Consider the following 17805-nt stretch of genomic DNA (forward strand, 5'->3'; position numbering starts at 1 on the left):
TACTATATCAAAATCTATTGGAATATTTCCCCCCCCCCTCAAACATTCAATAATAATATAAACCCAATAAATTCCTTATGCTTACTCAAATACATACAGAGCGTTTTCCGAAAATGAAACACAAAGCTTCTCTGAGGCACGCAGAACGAACAAGTCACACGCAAGCCCTTATAATGAGTTGTCTAAAAGGACAGCCTAACATAAAGGAATTCTGGAAAAGATACGGAAGGAACTTAGTATAATTACACAGTAACTAAGCAGATCATATTAAGCGTGCACAAGAAAATAGCAGTTCTCAAGCCTCAAGTGCTTTGCGCTCAGTGCTTACCTTCTTTCTTTGTTAAGGCATTTAACAAAGACTTCATTTTCTCTTTTACTTTAGCAGCAATCCCCTCATTATATAACCTTGGCTGAAATGAGGAAGGAATAAAGGCTACCCAGTTTCTATGTGTTTTAACTGCTTGCACCCTGACATAAGCAGCAGGTTTCCGTGCGCTGTATAACTACAAGCATAGCCAGGCACCCAGTTCCCAGCATTCTGGTGACAAAGCCCACCCCACATTCTGTCTGTCAGCTGGCAGCCAACTGTGCGCAGACTGGAGCGGCTCAAAAAAATCTTGCTATCTTTCATAGTATTAGTCATGTGAACACCACCGGCACAGTCTTTCAGACATTCCCCTGCTTTTGTAACTGAGACATTTACGAGTAAGAGAATAGGGATGACTGAAGCGAGGAGAAGCAGCGCAAGCCAAGTAGGGTCAAAATTAACATTTGGAGGGGGAGGGGAGCATCATTCATCTTCTCTCATGGCAGCATTTCACAGGCTAAAGAAATTTTTTTTTTGAAAGCAGTGGGAGTTCTGGACCTGGTGAAGCTTAGTCAGCAGCAGCCTGCCCCCAAATGTTTCCCGATACTCGTTTGCTGGTTTCTAGTAATGTTTTCTAGTCTCCAGTGGTTAGTCCCTGTAGGTATGCAATTAACTGCTTCCAAGTTTCAACCCTCCCTAAACATTTGAAGAAACCTCCCAATCCAGATTTAATTTTGTTTTTTTAAAAAAGTAGAATTGTTTCTAATTCTTCTCTACTTTATGAAAATATTCTACCACACAGTTAACAAAGATGCACTTTATTATGAAAACTTCTATAGCTTTTCAAAAGCTTCATTTGGGAGAAGTTTCAACGGATGCATTTGGATGTCTATGCAATTGTCCTTCATAGTTCAGTCATAAAATGCTCACTTGAAATATTATTGTTTGCATTACAATTTTCTTCCAAATAAGTTTACTTAGGACTGCAACATAAGAGATAATGGTAATGAAACCGAAACTGGAAGGAATGTATCTCTTTCCATATATAGTATATTAGAAGTCACACATTGTATTTCACAAAACTGAGGCACAGCTATATAAAACAACAGAAAATTTCAGTAGTACTATATGCAGAATTAGATTTGTGATCTAATAAAAACAAATGTCCTAAATGTGAATAAATGGATAATTTGCTAATAATAGTGTACTACTTCCTGTGGTTGGCAAGGTACCTAAGTTAAAGTCTGGATCTCTTAGTTGCTAAGATCAAATCCCTCATGAATAAACAGAGAGAGAGAGAGAGAGAGAAAAGACATTTTAATCTATATTTTACCCTCCTTTGCATCTAAAAGTAACAAGTAAAGAATTAGCAAGCATAAATAAATGAAACAGTTTTTTATTCATTTAATATTTTACAGAGTTTAAGTTGGTCTTAGTTTGCAATGGAAAAGAGCCACTCCCCAAAACAAGATATTATTAAGTTTAGAGTCGGAAGCGACTGAACGGATAAACAACAAGAGTTTATTTTAAAGGACTAAGTTGTTGTATAATTCAGCAAAATGATTTTGAACAGGATGAAAAATACACACAGCATAGTCAGAGGAAATTAGAGGTCAGAAATACACATGGAAATCACTTGAAATATGAAAAGAATGAAGACCCTCCATTATTTGTTACAAATACATGCATGTCATTCTTGCCCTCTGTATCACCCAATTTAGCTGGGGCAGCCACATTTCCCAGACCATTTTCTGTATAATGGACACCTTTCATTCATTTCTATTATAAAGATGTAACTGCTTCTTTCTACCACAACCCCTGGCTAGGTTATCTAAAGCCCAGGGTATAAACCTCTCTACTATTGATATATTTCGCCTTATGGCAATGCTAAATGCTATAATCGTTGAGCATTTAATTGCATGTTGTCACTGATAAAAGCAAAGAAACTGGCGTGACTGTATTCTTTTCAAGGCACATTCAGAATTTTTTCTTCTAAACTTTCATTTCAAGAGCCTCCATAATACAAATTAGATGCTTTTATTAGATGCTACTTTTCTCTACTTCACCCACTCAACTGAGATTGGGAAAAACAGAGAGGAGGAGAAAAACGGAAAATGTAGTGGAGTGCAGGGCAAGATATAGGTTGAATGCAAGTCAGAACTGGAACTGATAGAGAGGAGTGGGAGGAGTTTGAGGGAGGTAAGTGCTTCATTCAGCCTTTACCACCACCCTTAATTTATTAATAAACAATATCAGCAAAATACAACCAGAGAAAATATATGTTCTCTTCCCCTCCTAATTTTCATTTTCATTCCACTGTCCACCACATCATGCCACACCACTCAATTGTCAGACTTCACCCCTAGCTCCACCCACTCAAGCTTAGGAGTGTCTCTATTTTGCTGATCTTGCCCTGTAATAAGCTACAAGGGAGTGCTGCGCAAAACGTAGCACACACTTAGGGTAAGACAGGCACAGCACAAGAATCTAGCATCCAGGGCTGGCCTAAAATACTGTATTGCCTAAGGCAAAGACAAGATGGCGCCCCACCCATTCCACATACAGACTGAGACTTGAATCTTACTTCAATATCAAACCTGACGGTAGCAGGCCAACTTAGGGAAACACAAGAAAAGCACTGTGACACACAGCTCTGTCTTCCAACAAATTGCTGCCAATCCTTGCCCTTCAGCAACTGCCACATCTATGTATCTACTAGATGTATTTATTTATTTCCAATAAATAAATAAATCTCTAAAATTACTCTACATGAGCTCAAAAATGAGAAAGAATACATATTCTCGCTCTCTTTGGATTTGAGAATTTAGCGGTAATATGGACAATCAAATAGAAGTTCATTAAAATTAGTGTTTTAAGATACAATCCTATGCATGTTTGGACAGAAATAAATTCCTACAACTCCCAACATTCCCCAGTGAGCATGGGGATTTTTTTTCCTGTCTAAACATGCATACGACTGCATCCTTAGTGTTCTGAAGAAAACAATGGGATAAACAACCTGTTAAGGAAGCTCTTTGCAAAAGTGCAGAGCTACACAGAACTACAGTTCTTTGCAAAGGAAGAAGAATTCCTGCTATCAGAAGTTGGGCTTTTACATTAAGACTGAAATAAAATCCACAAAGCAGTCTTACAGGTTTATTAAAATATAAAGCCCACCCAGTTTAAGTAGACTTACTTGCAAGTAAGTGTAAATATTATTGCAGCCTATATCTTTTATCTGCACAGGGGAGAAATATAAAAGGAAGTGTGTTTTTGTATGTCCTTGATGGACTTAAAAGCCATAAATCTGATTGTTATGAAACTTTTAAGAGTTGTTCTACCTCTTTCTGGGATGGTTTTAGGCATAGTGAAAAATCCGTCTGCCATCTTGAAACATTTTTTTTAAAAGACTTACTGCTTCAATGCCATTTGATTGATTGCAACCAAAGTTTGCATCTTGATTCAGCACTGCAGCAACCAGATTTTCACCATGAAAAAATTGTGTCTGCTGTCTTGAAACAAAATAGCGGCCTATCATTTCATTGATTGCAACCAAACCTGGCATGATGATTCAGAACTGCAGCAAGCAAATTTTAACCATATGTTTATCTATAATCATAAAAGAAGATGTGTTTCTGTCTGTCCATCATCAACATAACTCCAAGACCATTGATTTATTGATTTAAAAATGTTCTTAGCAGCAGAAGCATGTATACTCAGGAAGCCCTAGGAATGTGCATTTCAGAGTACTTTTGTTTTAAAACACAGTAATTTTAATTAATTTAAGTGTGTCCCATGTGACTGAAGCCTACAGTAGCATCTTCAGCCACTATGGCAGGCTTCCCTAGCTGGCACTCAGCATTGCAATCCATTCAGTTTGAAGCTGAGAGAGATTAGTAGATGAACAGAGTTATAGGCCTGCCCCCTAATTCCTGCTCTGGGTTCCCCCCCCCCTCAGGGAAATGGAGTCGACAGATCCCTCTCTCAGAGGACTATAGGGGTGCACCATGGGAGGGGTTGTGCCTAGGGGTACCAGCAGGCATGACTTAACTCAGGAAGGGTGAACACAATGTGTCCAATTCTGACAGCTGTATCGCTCAGCTTGAAAGCTTTGCTTATCAAACATTCTAAGCCAGGTTGTATCAATATGATTACCATTTGAGTAAGTATGTTTTTTCTCTGATCAAATAACCATGCCATGAAGTTTAAAGACTGTGTGGGAAATTATTCAACTCTTAATGGTCTATTAGTAGAGTTCTAAATTGTATAGGTTTTTTTTGTCCTTCTCCTTTTGCTGTATTTGTGTATAATGACAATTTGCTAAGACACAATGATCAAATAGTAGGGCTACATCTGGTTTTTTCAGCAAAAGTACGTAATTAGATTTGAGTGCATTTTGTGCTCTTAGGAGGAAAAGCAACTAGATTGAAGATGAAAGTGAAGGGAGAGGAGAGATCAGATGTGGATAGAGATGTAAAATTTCTAGAAATTTTGAAGCCATGGAGATTTTATTTTTTCTGGGGGGTTTCGGGAAAAAACAGAATTTTGGGGGGAAATTGAAAAAATGCAATATTAGCACTTCCTTGTCCTTGGTGCACAGAAATTGTAATAATCTGCTACTGTACATAGTTTTTAGAAATAATTTGGAGAAGTAAATATATGAACACCTTGTCTTAAACATTTATTCATCATAGTAAAATAAAACATTCCATAATCTATTTTTTTCTTCATTTTTTTCAATTTTTCAGAAAAAAACAAAATAGGCTTCAGAAAAAAAATGAGTTTTTTTCTGAATTTTTCCAGGTTTTTTTTTTTTTTTTTGGCAGGCCTTCACATCTCTAGATGTAGAAGAAGACAAACAAACTGAGAAACAAATGTATATTCATTTTATGAATAAAATGAACATGGTATCTTCTCTTATGTAGACATTACCTTACTTTCATTGTCACTGAAATCTATTGTTGTTGGATACATCTTTGTCACTGGAGGCCCAGGTGACCTCAGTGATTCAGAACATACATTACCAACTTTGGTAGTAGCACCAACTATGCCCACTCCTGGATAGGGATAGCCTAGCCACGATAGTTCATGCACTGGTAATTTTGCGACTAGATTCCTGTAATGTACTCTGCATTCAGAACCTGTAGCTAGTGCAGAATGCATCAGCTATGGTTCTAAGTGGGACACTCAACCATGTCACATTACACTATACTAAAAGAACTGCATTGGCTGTCTATTAGCTACCAAGCTTTTTTTCAAGGTTATGTTGTTGACATACAACTCCCTTAACAACTTGAGACCAGGAGACCACTGCCTACTATACATACTCAGCCAACATTTAAGATTTTTATAGGAGTCCTTGTTGGTTATTCCACAACTAACAGAATGTCACTATGTAATATCTCAAAAGTCAGCCTTCTCAGTGGTGGTGCCCACCCCCTGGAATACCTTCCACCATGCAGTTCAAGAATCAGAAAAGGTGGTATGGTTAAAATGCCTTCTAAAAATACACTTGTTTATCCAGGCTTTCTCTAGCTTGTTATTAATTGCTCATATGCTGCCTCATCTTACCGTTCCTTGTATTGCTTTGTATCGTACAGTTATTGTAACTGAAATTGTTTTAAATAATGCATTTAATGTATTATATTAAGTGGTATATAAATATTAAATAAATAAATAAAACAATTGTACAGGTATTAAAAAGGCTTTTAATAATTCAAATATGGTGCTCAGAGTTTATTCTGTGTTGCTTGATGGCATGCCATATTGTTTTACTTTATGTGTGAGGCTGGGTTGGTAAATAATAGGACAAAGCATCTGCGCTTCAAAATGTTGGTAGAGTCAATTTTATTTCAAAGAGTAGCACTGTTCTGCTGGTTATAAACAGCATGCGGCATTAGAAAGAAAGACTGTTGAAAGCCAGAAGCCTACAAGAATCCCCCAGGCATATATTAAAGATAGAGATGCTGAGAAAAGCATAATTCAGGGATATGAATACAAGTTCCATAGGGTCAAGTAAGAGATTAGTATTAGGGTCCATACAATTTTTCTCTAGTTTGGTTTAAAAGCTGAACCAGAGAAGAATTCCTAGACTACCCCTACCCATCCATCCAATCCCTCCCACTGAACTTCCCATATTCCCCAAACACACTTCCCTTCCATTTAAACCCTACTTACTAGCTGGACTACCAGCAGCAATGTTGCCCCAGTTGCTGGGGAGGGGATAAGACATTCTCCAATGTCTGCTGTGCTATGTAGCAATGCACCAGGACAACAGGTTCCAGTGGCCCCTGGAAAATGTTGCTTTCCTACTGACACAGTGTCTTTTGTCCTGATACACTCACAACCCTAGCGGTAGAAGAGAAACTCATTTATTTGTATATATTTCTAGGCCACCTTTCAAGGCAGTTTACAACATTATAGCTCATATAATAAAATGCCAATACAATAACAAGGCATCAACAGTAAAACATTACCAAAAAAAAAAATCTATGAAACAATTGCAAATACAGAGCTGAACTATCTTCTATATTTACGCAATCTGACACTGTGACTATCGGCCAGCACACCTAAAGGTGTCCATCCTTTTTAAACCTCTCCATAGTGGTGTGTGGGAAAGCTGTAGATGTGTAAAAAGGCTTTCATCAATGTGTATTAAGAACAATTTTCCTGCTGATTTCTGGATCAAAAGATATACTTAACAGGTAAGTACTTAGCATAAATAATAATATGATATTTGGCAGCAGAGTGCCCAGGTTTTGCAGATGCTGGTATCTGCCTTAGATCACTCAATGGAATCAAAGAATGTGCATATTAAGTATCTGCCTACCTATATCAAACATGAATAGACAAAATATAGATGAGGATAGATATATGCACAATTACATTTTTAACCCAATCTGATGAAAAGAGCCGCTTTTTCTATTACAATCAACACTGCTAGGCTAGATTGTGTTAATTGTTAATTGCTCACTGCTGAGGTGAGCCAGAAACAATGAGGAAAGCTTGGAGTCAGAGTTTAAGAACCAGAGCAGGATCAAAGGGCAAACCAGAAGGTAAGGTTGAGGAGCAAGCCAGAACTTGGGACCAGAAAACAATCAAGGAGGCAAGACTGAGGAGCAAACCAGAAGTCATGACCAAAGAATAACCAAGGATATAGGAACATATCAAAGTTCAGGAATATGTTATTGCTCAAGCTGGAACAGGAATCCCTTTATACACCTGTCTGCCCAGAAGTTAGCCTGGGTGGACAGAGTCAATCCGAAAGGTTCTTCACTAAGTTGTTCCACATCTTGCCCATTTACTCAGCAGCAAGGGCAGATGTGCCTCTCAAAAGACAGAGGTGTCACACCATATAAAAAGGAAAGTAAAGCATAGGGCTGCTACTACTACCTACTATAATGCTCTCTTACACTCCTTTGAGGGAGATTGCTTGGGTTTGCCTTACTCTCTTCCCTCCCAGGCAGCTTGGGATTTATGAAAATCAGCCCTCCCTGTCTCAAGGAGATGGGGTGGAAAAGCCTCACACAGGGCCAGTGGCTTGTCGCTATGGATCGGCTAGGGCGTCTTGGCACTTCCCCTTTGTTCAAGAAGGCTAATGAAGCTCCAGAGTTGATTCCAAACAATCTCCCAAAACAAGCTTTGGGCTTCAGATCTCAAGTTGTATAATCACTGCTTAGTAGAAATTCACTTTCTTGGTAAGATCCATCAAACAGAAAACACATTTGAGAAGGAGAAGAATAAGATATCTGGTTTTTGAGAGTGAAGGTTCAGTTTAAATCACAAACGTATCCACATCTTTCTTCTGGGGAAAAATATTGGAGAAAACAAAAACCTGAGATGCTGGCCTTTCTGATCCTTAAAATAAGAGCATTTTAAACTGTATTAGTAGGCTGCATTTCCCTTTGTAAAAATAACTGTGAATGAATCATACTTGTATAAATAACAGATGATTAAAAAAAGAACCTCACAGCAGTATTGCGGGGTTATCTTTGTACAAATATGTAGGTGTTGGTTGGTAGCATTTGTAATTTTCTATATGGTCAGCTCCATTGAGAGAAGGAGGAAGTGAAGAAATTTGGGATGGATGAATAACTGAATTGAAATTAAACCTATTTATAGTAGGAGGCACTGTAATTTACTTTTTGCTATATGCAAAAAATAAATAAATTACTTGTCTGCTTTTCATTTTCAAATTCTCAGACTTCAAATGATGCATCTATAACAAAAATGTTATAAGCAAGAATACAATGGCAGTAATAAGAAACAAAGGAGCAACCCCATGTCAAAATAACTTTGTATATATATTACTTTTAATAATTGCATGCTCTCTCTTAAATGTTCAGTGGGAGAGATAATGAAGCAACAATTTACATTAATTTCATGAGAATATATTCAATGCATGGAAAAAGTAAGGACACAGAGGGAACACAGAGGAAATCTGCACAGGATGAGCTGAGGGCCTGCCTGTCATGTCACCACACCCTCACCACTAAAGAAGCGCAGAGAATCAGGCAGAGGTAACAGCCAAAGCCCAGGCAATCCTGTAGCATATTCCGGGACAATCCCGGGATATAGGCCTGCTGGTCTAGCCAGGGCCACACTGTGCTTCTTGAAAAGCTCACAAGGGGGGTTTACCAAATCTGGAGATGGGAACGAAGCACTGTGCATGAGGAACGAAAGAGCAACAATACCCACATGATCGCTACTGCTTGGAGCCCCTCCCCCAAATTCTGTTTCACTGGACCAGTCGATCACTATGTACAAGGACTGCATTCATCCCACCTTCCACGAACACTTGCAAGTCCTCTAGGGAAGCAAACACACCCACTGCCTGCTCTGGAATCTGCTCCAGGACATTCTCCAGACCCTGGTGGGTATTGGCAATTGCCTCTTGTCACTACATCCAATATGGGTGTGCTCCACACAGCCCCAGAGCCCAGACACCAATTTAGTCATGGGCTAAGAGGTGGGCAAAAGGTCATTTGTTTGCAACAGCAGATGGCTCAGGCACACTTCTGACTCTGGCCACTGCTGCTTGGGATTGCCTCCCAGGCACAAGGTCTGGCTCCCCCTTCTGCATGATCAGACAAGTGACAAAACAGTACTAGGAGACGCAGACAAAACTGGCATCTCTACACATGGAATTGATATGAGGGAAATTTCTTGTGCCAGGTCCAAGGTAAAGATGGTGTAAAGATGTACTGTCAACAGGTGCATGGGCATGGATTGAAAGGGGTAGAGGATTAGTGTGAACCTCCCCTGTACTATTCTGCCCAACCTATGACTCCCCCATGTATTTTCACTGCATGGAAAGCTCGTTCAGGGATGTTCCACTAGTATATTGGTTATGATATTGGTTTAGCCAATGTTCTACTGGAGCAGTAGGGCTTCCCCCAAACTCTATGGTTGTTCAGCTGACAGATCTCAAGTACAGGATTGTGTTCTTGGGTTAACAGTTTTTATTACTAACAAATTATTAGTGTAAAGAAAGATGATTCCATTAATTATTCTTTCCCCTCATAAATTTGTCATATATTTTAGTTAAAAAACGTTATAGATGCACCCAGATATTCATGTGAGACACAAAATAAAATTTCAGCAAGGAAGTTCATATGTAAGTTCACCGTTGACAGAATTTCTAAGATACAGCTTGATCCCATGGGTGTCTGTAGGAAATATTGGTTTATGAGTATTGTTATTTATTTCTTTATTATATTTATATCCCACCTTTTCTCCAAGGAGCTCTGGGTAGCATACATAATAGAAGTCAGTTTGATAGTGACTGAAACAAGGTCACCCAGTTAGCTTTATGGCTGAGTGGAGATTAGAAGCTGAGTTTTTCCAGTCATAGTCCAACAGTCTAACCACTACACCACACCAGCAACTACACATACTGTAGCAATTTTGCTGACAGTTTAGATGAAACAAAAACAGACCACAAGTAGAAGTAGAAGTAGAAAGTAGAGAAAATGTTTTTTGTAGATCATGTTTGCTGCATGAATCCTTTATATATGTGATTCTCATACATAGGCCTCATCCAAAGATAATGATAAAATATGTTATGTCATTTCAAGAGCCTAGCCTCCCTGAGAGCTTCTGAATTTCCTCTCCCTTCTCCTCTCATGAAGACAGAAAGAGGAATTCAGGTGCTTTTGCTTCTTTTTTAGAGTCATCACAGCTTGTCATGAAATCCAAATCCACACCAAACAAACTATGACTAGCTGAAACAACCCAACTTTGAAGACTGCGGGCATGTCTACACCAGGAGAAGGGAGGATCTCATGATATGCTGATTGTGAGATCCTCACCCTCAGTCCACACGCATCGTGTGATGTCCTGGGAGGAAGGAGGACGTCGTGCCTGCCATTTTGGTTTTTTTTAAATTATTATTATTGAAGATGAGCGCACGAGTGCTCCAACAATAAGGTTGGGGTTGTTGTTTTTTTAAAAAATGATCCCGCTCCCCCTTCCCACCCCCATGCCTGGTTCCCAGCTCCTCACATTTACTCACGAGGAGCCGAGACAAAACCAGGACAGCAGTCCTTTCCCAGGACTGTGGGAAAAACTGGGCTAAAAGCTGTCCCGGTAATCCCAGGGAAATGAAGGGATCATCCCTCCCTGCCCCTGGGATCCCCTGTACGTCATGTGGATGCACAGGGATGATCCTGGGGCAATCCCCAGGATAAGCTCTCATCTAGACATGTCCTAAACTGTGGTTAATTTGGGATAATTGAAACAATCCGACTTCAAACCATGAGTTATGAAGCTTGTTTCACCTAATCCTAGATAAGATTAACTACAGTTTAGGGCATAATGCTAAACTGTGGTTAACTGAAATCAAATAAGAAAGATTCCAATCTCCTCCCCTTGGCTGTGCCATATGATGACCAAGCATTGTTTATCATCCAAACTAGGTTATGGTCTTCCCTCTGACTCTTCCTCTTTCAGCTGGCATGTAGGATGTGATGGGAGGAGTGTTTAGAGGTGCCCAATCAAATTGCATGGTAACTGTGTGGCATAGTCTTATCACTTGTGTTTCTACACATGCTCTGTGGTGGTTGCTCATATTTGATCTATGAGATTTGGCACTTGGAACTCTTATATTTTGTGTTAATAATAGTCACAAAAGGGCACTGCTGTCAACAAGAACATAGTAACACTTGGGTTGTCATTCTTTTACTCTGTTTATATCACAATTCCTAACTACCCCATATGACTCATACAAGGTTTTCAACAAGTCATGTGGTAAAATGTCCTAAGAGTCTTACTCACAAGTGCAACACTAGACGATTTGTAACAGTAGGTCTAATGTTTTATCCTGGCACAGTGGTCCATTGGATTAAGCTCTTGGGGGTTTCAGAATTGGCATTAAACTCCTTTATTTTGTTTCCAGTATCAGCATGCATTCTTGAAACTAAATAAGAAAGATCCCAATCTCCACCACTTGGCCGTGCCAAATCAGAGGGGATGAAGCAGTGGACAAGCCTGAAGCTTCTGCATATGATGACAAAGCATTGTTTCTCATTATATCCAAACTAGGCCATGGTGAGGGGGAAAGTCTAGGGCTGTTTAATTATGAACTTTTGAGGGGGCAAGCATTGTACATTTAAGAAGCTGAAACAGTTCCCTTCTTTTTCAGTGATGTTCGCAGCTTTTTGCAGCATGGGATCCTAGTTCTGTGCTGTTTTCTCATCTCTACTTCCTGGAGTGATCCCAGCAAATCAGCGATCACATAGTGAGTGCGATGACGTCACTGAGGTCAAATGATGCTGGGATAGAGTAAGGTCAGTGCTTTCTGTTTTGGTCATATAAATGATCCTAAACAATTAGGAATCCATTGCCTCTCTAAGCAAATAAGTATTTGTAAATTGTGAAAAGAAAGGGATTGCACTGCAGATCACCTCCTTTAGAATAAAGGTTTGCACCTTCTATTTTAATGAAGGTGATCCTAGGCACAATCTCTCCCTCTCTCTTGGTAAGGTATTTGCAAATTGACTTCTGCAAGCTAAACATGTACTTTGTCACTGAGCTATGGTCCCATCCCTTCATATTAGTGCTGGGATGAAGTATTCGACTAAGACACAGGCCACAGCTAGACCTAAGGTTTATCCTGGGATCATCCAGGGTTCACCCCTGCCTGAGCACTGGTTCCCCTGTGTGTCACCTAGGTGAACAGGTTTGACCCCTGGACGATACAGGGATAAACCTTAGGTCTAGCTATGGCCTAAGATTTTTTTTCAGCACTTAGGCTGCAATCAAACAGTCCCTGTTGGGATGTCCAAGGAGTCATAAGATGTATTCGTTTTATCCCTCTGAGGGCAGAGAGACAGGTTCAACCTTGGAGAGGAAGATATGCCCTCACAACTATCATTCTAGTTCCTTGGGAAACCTCACACAGGACTCCTAGTTGCTGTGGAAACTTCTACAGTTGTTGGTAAATGCAAAAGAAGGCTTTTGGGGTGAGAGTGATAGGGTGAACTAAAGGAAGTCTTCCCATTCTCTTGACATACCCCTGGAATTATGTAGAATATTTAGCAGTACTGGAGCTTGGGTATATAATTTCCATTCTATTGCAAACAATAGGTTGACTTTTTTTTAACATAAAGGTTTTTTAAAAAAAGATACAAGGAAAAAAGAAAAAATCCATTCCTTCCTCCCTTCCACCTTGTCAGTTAAAGCCTAGCAGGGCTTTGGATAAGGTGGTTCCTCCACCTTCTGACCTCCTACCCAACCATTGCCAGGATTGCTGTTAGGTTGCAATCCTATGCACACTTACCTGAAGTAAGTCCCACTGAACTACTTTTGAATAGACATGCATAGGATTGTGCAGTTAGAGCCTATGGTCCTGTGAACACTTACTTGGGAGTAAATCCATTGAATTAAACGGGACTTTCTCCTGAATAAACTTTCATAGGTGCAGGTTGCACCTTTTGAAATATGCCCAGACTTTGTAGCTTGAAATGTTAAGTGTTCCTTCTTTTAGATTACAGCTGCATACATTTAATAATATAGTTTCATTCCTAGATACAGGATAACATATTTCATGCCAAAGTAGTTCAGTAAGTTTGAATACATATTTCAATTTTGGAAAGATAATTGAAAGTATTCCAACTTTTGGATAAATAGTAAAGCTTACTAATTGGATGATGATGATGATTCTGTTTTGTGCTATTTCATTTTTTTAATCTGTTTTTCCATTTTTCCCTCTTTTGGAAACTGCCTCAGGAATGCCACTTGGCCACTGAAAGGCTGGATATAATATAATGTAATGTTATGCACACACACACACACACACACACACACACACACACACACACAAACAATTTAACCATTAAGGGGGAGAGGGAAGTATGCAACCATACAAATAACAAATAACACTGAGGTTAACTTGCACTCTGAATTTTATAATTCATTTTATAAATAGATTTGCTTAGCATTGTTTTGCTACATGTACAGAAGCATCTGATTGGCAGGATTTTATCTTTTTAAGAAAGTTTATGAAGATGCAGTCATATCTGATTGAGGCATCCATCTTCTATAAGAAAAAGGGCAAACCCAGAACAGACAATATACTGATTTACTGATATATTCATCAACCTTTTAATTTGTATCTTTCCTTGTATTTTTCTTTCTAACATTAGTTCTAGAAGATTATGAGTTGGACAGATTGGCTTTCTAAACTAGAGAATAATCCTAAGATTTATAAATTTGTAAGTCAGATGGGACATCTGTGTAAGGAACTAGAAATACACATCAGTTTATTCTTGTTATATAAAAGTTTTGAAATATACTAAGGAAACGTGACTAGAAACTAATCGGCCAAAAAGAAAAAAAGTAATTGCTCAGACCCAAGGACGGTCTCTAAACACAGCAGACACAGATATATTTTGGTGTTTAAATTCACTATTCTTCTCAAGATACTACAGATTATTTCACTTAAAAAAAAAGTATTGAAAAAGAAACTACCAATCATTAAAAGAGAAAGTGGAAGGGGAGAAAATATGTTCTGAGGATATCTGCTAATGTGAGGAGGCAGAAGAACAAAAAGCTTAGTAAACATTGCTTGAAAGGTTTGGGGAAATTAGATATGCATGGCAAAACAAAATGTAGTGCTGTTGCTGTACTTCATAATTACCTGGTTTGGAATGTGAATTGTGCATGTGCAAGCTGGAAATGAACTATTGGGTGAAGGGTGGACTTCTCCACCTGCCCACTTCCACCCATCGTTACATGGCTCTGGCTGCAGCTGCCCAAATAAAAGGAACCTTCTTTCTTGTTTTCTTGTCCCCTTTTTCCTCTCTCTCTCTCTCTGTCTACCTGGTTCTTGGAAGCATCTACCCCGGCACCAGGAACCTTGGGACATGTAATTTTCCTAGGGACACTCAGCAATTTTCCAAGCCCCAGGTAGGAAGAGGGAAGCAGTGGGGGGAATTTCCAGAGCCCAGCAACCACTGGAGCCCTGCAGCTATGGAGGTTCAGTGGTTCATGGGGTATACTGTCAGCATGGGGTATTGAGGGCTGAGGGGCAGCAATTGTAAGTACGTTTAGGATTCTTCGGAGTGGAGTAGTTGCTTATGAGTTCTCTTAAATGTTACTTATAAGTCTAAGTTCGTTTTTGAATGAAAGCCCACATGGCTTATACATCACTATAAAAAAGTGTCATTGTAAGAAATTGTAAGAATATGTCACTCCAAAAATGCTTATCTAAGTATTCATTAAAGAAAAAAAATATTTTTATAAGCACCAGAGCTTGTCTTTCTTTTTTTGACTCCAAAAACAAAATAAACATCCACTAGTGGCACATCCAGTTCATAAAATTTTATAGTGCTGTATCATGCACATCATATTACCTGCATATCAGTTAATTTGTAAGAATATGACTGGAGATTGCAAACAAGAATCGACAAGTTAGTACATTGTTTACATGGATCGAAAAAAACCACTATTTTAGATAACCCCAAAAGTCTACTTTAAAAAAAATCTCTGAATGGCAGACACCCATGCTATATCACAAACTGTTAAAAAAAAAAAAAACCTTCTCAGAGCAATCATCTGATTCCTGGAATAGCATGCCAGAGACCATAGAATATTGTGGATTCCCCCCACCCCTTCCTGAGCTGGTAGAAACAACTGCAACCTCAGGAAGGGAAAATCCAAACAGGGATCCCCTAAAAACCTTGCAGTCAACACTTCCAAGATTCAACAGCAACCTTGGAAGAGGGTCAGGGAGGAAGAACAGAGTGGAGAGGGGGGAGACGTGGATCCACTGAATCCACAAACCTCTCTCTTCCTATCCACTAAGAGGTAAGTTAGCCAGATGGGTTCAGAGGCTGAAAAAACAAAACTTGAGGAATGAGACGCTGTAAAAGCCTCAGGTCATGTCTACACCAGGCGATATCCCGGGGATCATCCCAGTGCATCCACATGACGCACAGGGGATCCCGGGAACAGGGAGGGATGATCCCTCCATTTCCCTGGGTTATCACCATACCCTTTTTTCTCAGTTTTTCCTGCAGACATGGGACGATCCCGAGGACTGCGGGTGGTGTGGCCAGCTGTCCCAGCTTCTTCCCTGTTCCCTACGAGTAGCAGGGGTCATCTCAGGGAAGGAGCCAGGACGGGAAGAGTCCGGGGCCATCGGGTGTGGGGTCAGGGTTTTTTTCTTTTCTTTTTTGACTTACTTTTTTGCTGGAGTGCAGGTGCTCTCCAGCTCCTGCATTCTTTTTAAAAATGGCAGGTGTGACATCCTTCCTCCATGGACGTTGGGTGTCGCATGTGAACACAGGGGGAGGATCTCGCAATTAGCGTATCGTGAGATCCTCCCCCCTCCCTCCCGGATTGCCGGGAGGTGTAGACACGCCCTCATTGTTGGTTGTTTTAAATTGTGGTTGTTTAAAATTGTTGGTTGTTTTAAATTGTGTTTCTATGTAAATGGTTTTTATATTATGTTTTATATTATATTGATATGGTTTTTTACCTTTTTGTAAACCTTCCAGAGAACTTTGGCTATTGGGCTGTATAGAAATGTAATAAATAATGAAACAATAATAATACTAAGCCAGAAGTTGTGCTGGCCTGAATTAGGTTGTCAAAAACCTTAGGGTGGACATAATATAATGATAGGTCATATAATAGGTCATATAACAGGTAATTAGCTCATATGTACTACGTTATCATACATAACAATTTCAGTTTCATGTATCATAAACTGAAGGCAGAACTAGTTTTAATTAACGTGGAAACTAAGCCAGCCTGACCAAAAAAAATATTGACAAACACCATCTAGAAAAAGCACCAGTAATATTAACAATTCATAAAATTAAGAACTGGCAGCAACCTTATATGGAGAGTTATTTTTATCAGATAATGGATAAAGTCAGTCCCTTCTTAGTTTCGAGGACAATTGCAAGAATCACATTGACTTAGCTATTGTGGAAGGGAGGGGGAAATTGAGAACAATGTTTCAATGATGATACAATGTGATGGGTGCACTGTGTAATGTCAGATAATATCACATGATGTGTCCTGATCTAACCCTTCTTTAAAAAAAAAAAAGTCTGAGCTTAGCAAATGCCTGCTTCAGAGTTTGAATGGTATTCCTAAAAATCTTGATTTCCCCAACACCTCTCTGAGAATAAAATGAGACTGGAATTTGTTATAAGCATTATTTAATGGAGCAGCAACAAACTAAGTTATCCATTTCTAAGATCATCGTAATTCTTTACCTGACCATGTGTCCATCTTTCTTGAGCTGTATTCAAAAGAGGGCTCAGATTTTTTAAAATATTAAAACTATTTTAAAAGCACCCAGCTCTGGGGCTGCCTAACCATTATTTTTAATCTAATGTGAAAGGCAATCTTCTCCAACTGTGTGTCCTCCAGGTGCTGTGGACTTCAGCTCCCATCAGCCCCAGCATGGCCAGCGGTTGGGAATCCTGTAATCCAAAACTTGTGGAGGGCACCAGGTTGGGGAGTAGAGACTGAAGGTGTCTTTAATCTCCAAAACCACACTGGCATGCGAAGTTGAGCAATCAAGTGGAGGTGGGGTATGGTCAACAACCCCCTCCAAATAAAATCCCTGCTATATGAAACGTTTGGTAATTCCGTTTGCCCACCAAATTATTCTTTGCTTTTTTTGTCATTATTCATTTATACAAAAGCTACTTCTTTGCTATGTGGTCATGAACAAGTTTATCTGGTAAAGATAAAACAAGTTTAAATACCCACGAGGTTTTTAAAATTTCTCATTAAAGAATTGTCATGACAGTTTCTGACAAGAAGAGAAATTCTCACAAAACTAATCAGTTCTCAAAGCAATCGGCACATTGCAATAAAAACACAATATGGTACAACTACAGACGTTTATTACAAAGACTATAACAAGAATAGAAAACGCTCAACAAATGAAATCCTGACAACCCATAATCCAAGCTACTTCACAGTAAAGTTCTTCAAAGTATCCTTGAAGGGTGGGTGGGTTGCAAGAACATAGGAAA

The 17805-nt window shown here is 39.2% G+C and overlaps 1 protein-coding gene across 8 annotated transcripts in view; it reads right to left on the reverse strand.

Moving 5' to 3' along the window:
* SHANK2 (SH3 and multiple ankyrin repeat domains 2) overlaps window positions 1-17805 on the reverse strand; it is a 353842-nt gene that overhangs the window by 225262 nt on the left and 110775 nt on the right. The window contains exon 1 of one of the 8 annotated variants that reach the window (XM_063117403.1): window positions 329-549. The exons of the other annotated variants lie outside the window; for them this stretch is intronic. Coding sequence (XP_062973473.1) covers window positions 329-365 — 37 coding nt within the window. The 5' untranslated portion in view covers window positions 366-549. Of the gene's footprint in view, window positions 1-328; window positions 550-17805 lie in introns of those variants that run through there. 8 annotated transcript variants of the gene reach the window in all.

Source organism: Elgaria multicarinata, chromosome 2 (genome assembly GCF_023053635.1).
Source record: "Elgaria multicarinata webbii isolate HBS135686 ecotype San Diego chromosome 2, rElgMul1.1.pri, whole genome shotgun sequence".
NCBI classification, from domain to species: Eukaryota; Metazoa; Chordata; class Lepidosauria; order Squamata; family Anguidae; genus Elgaria; species Elgaria multicarinata.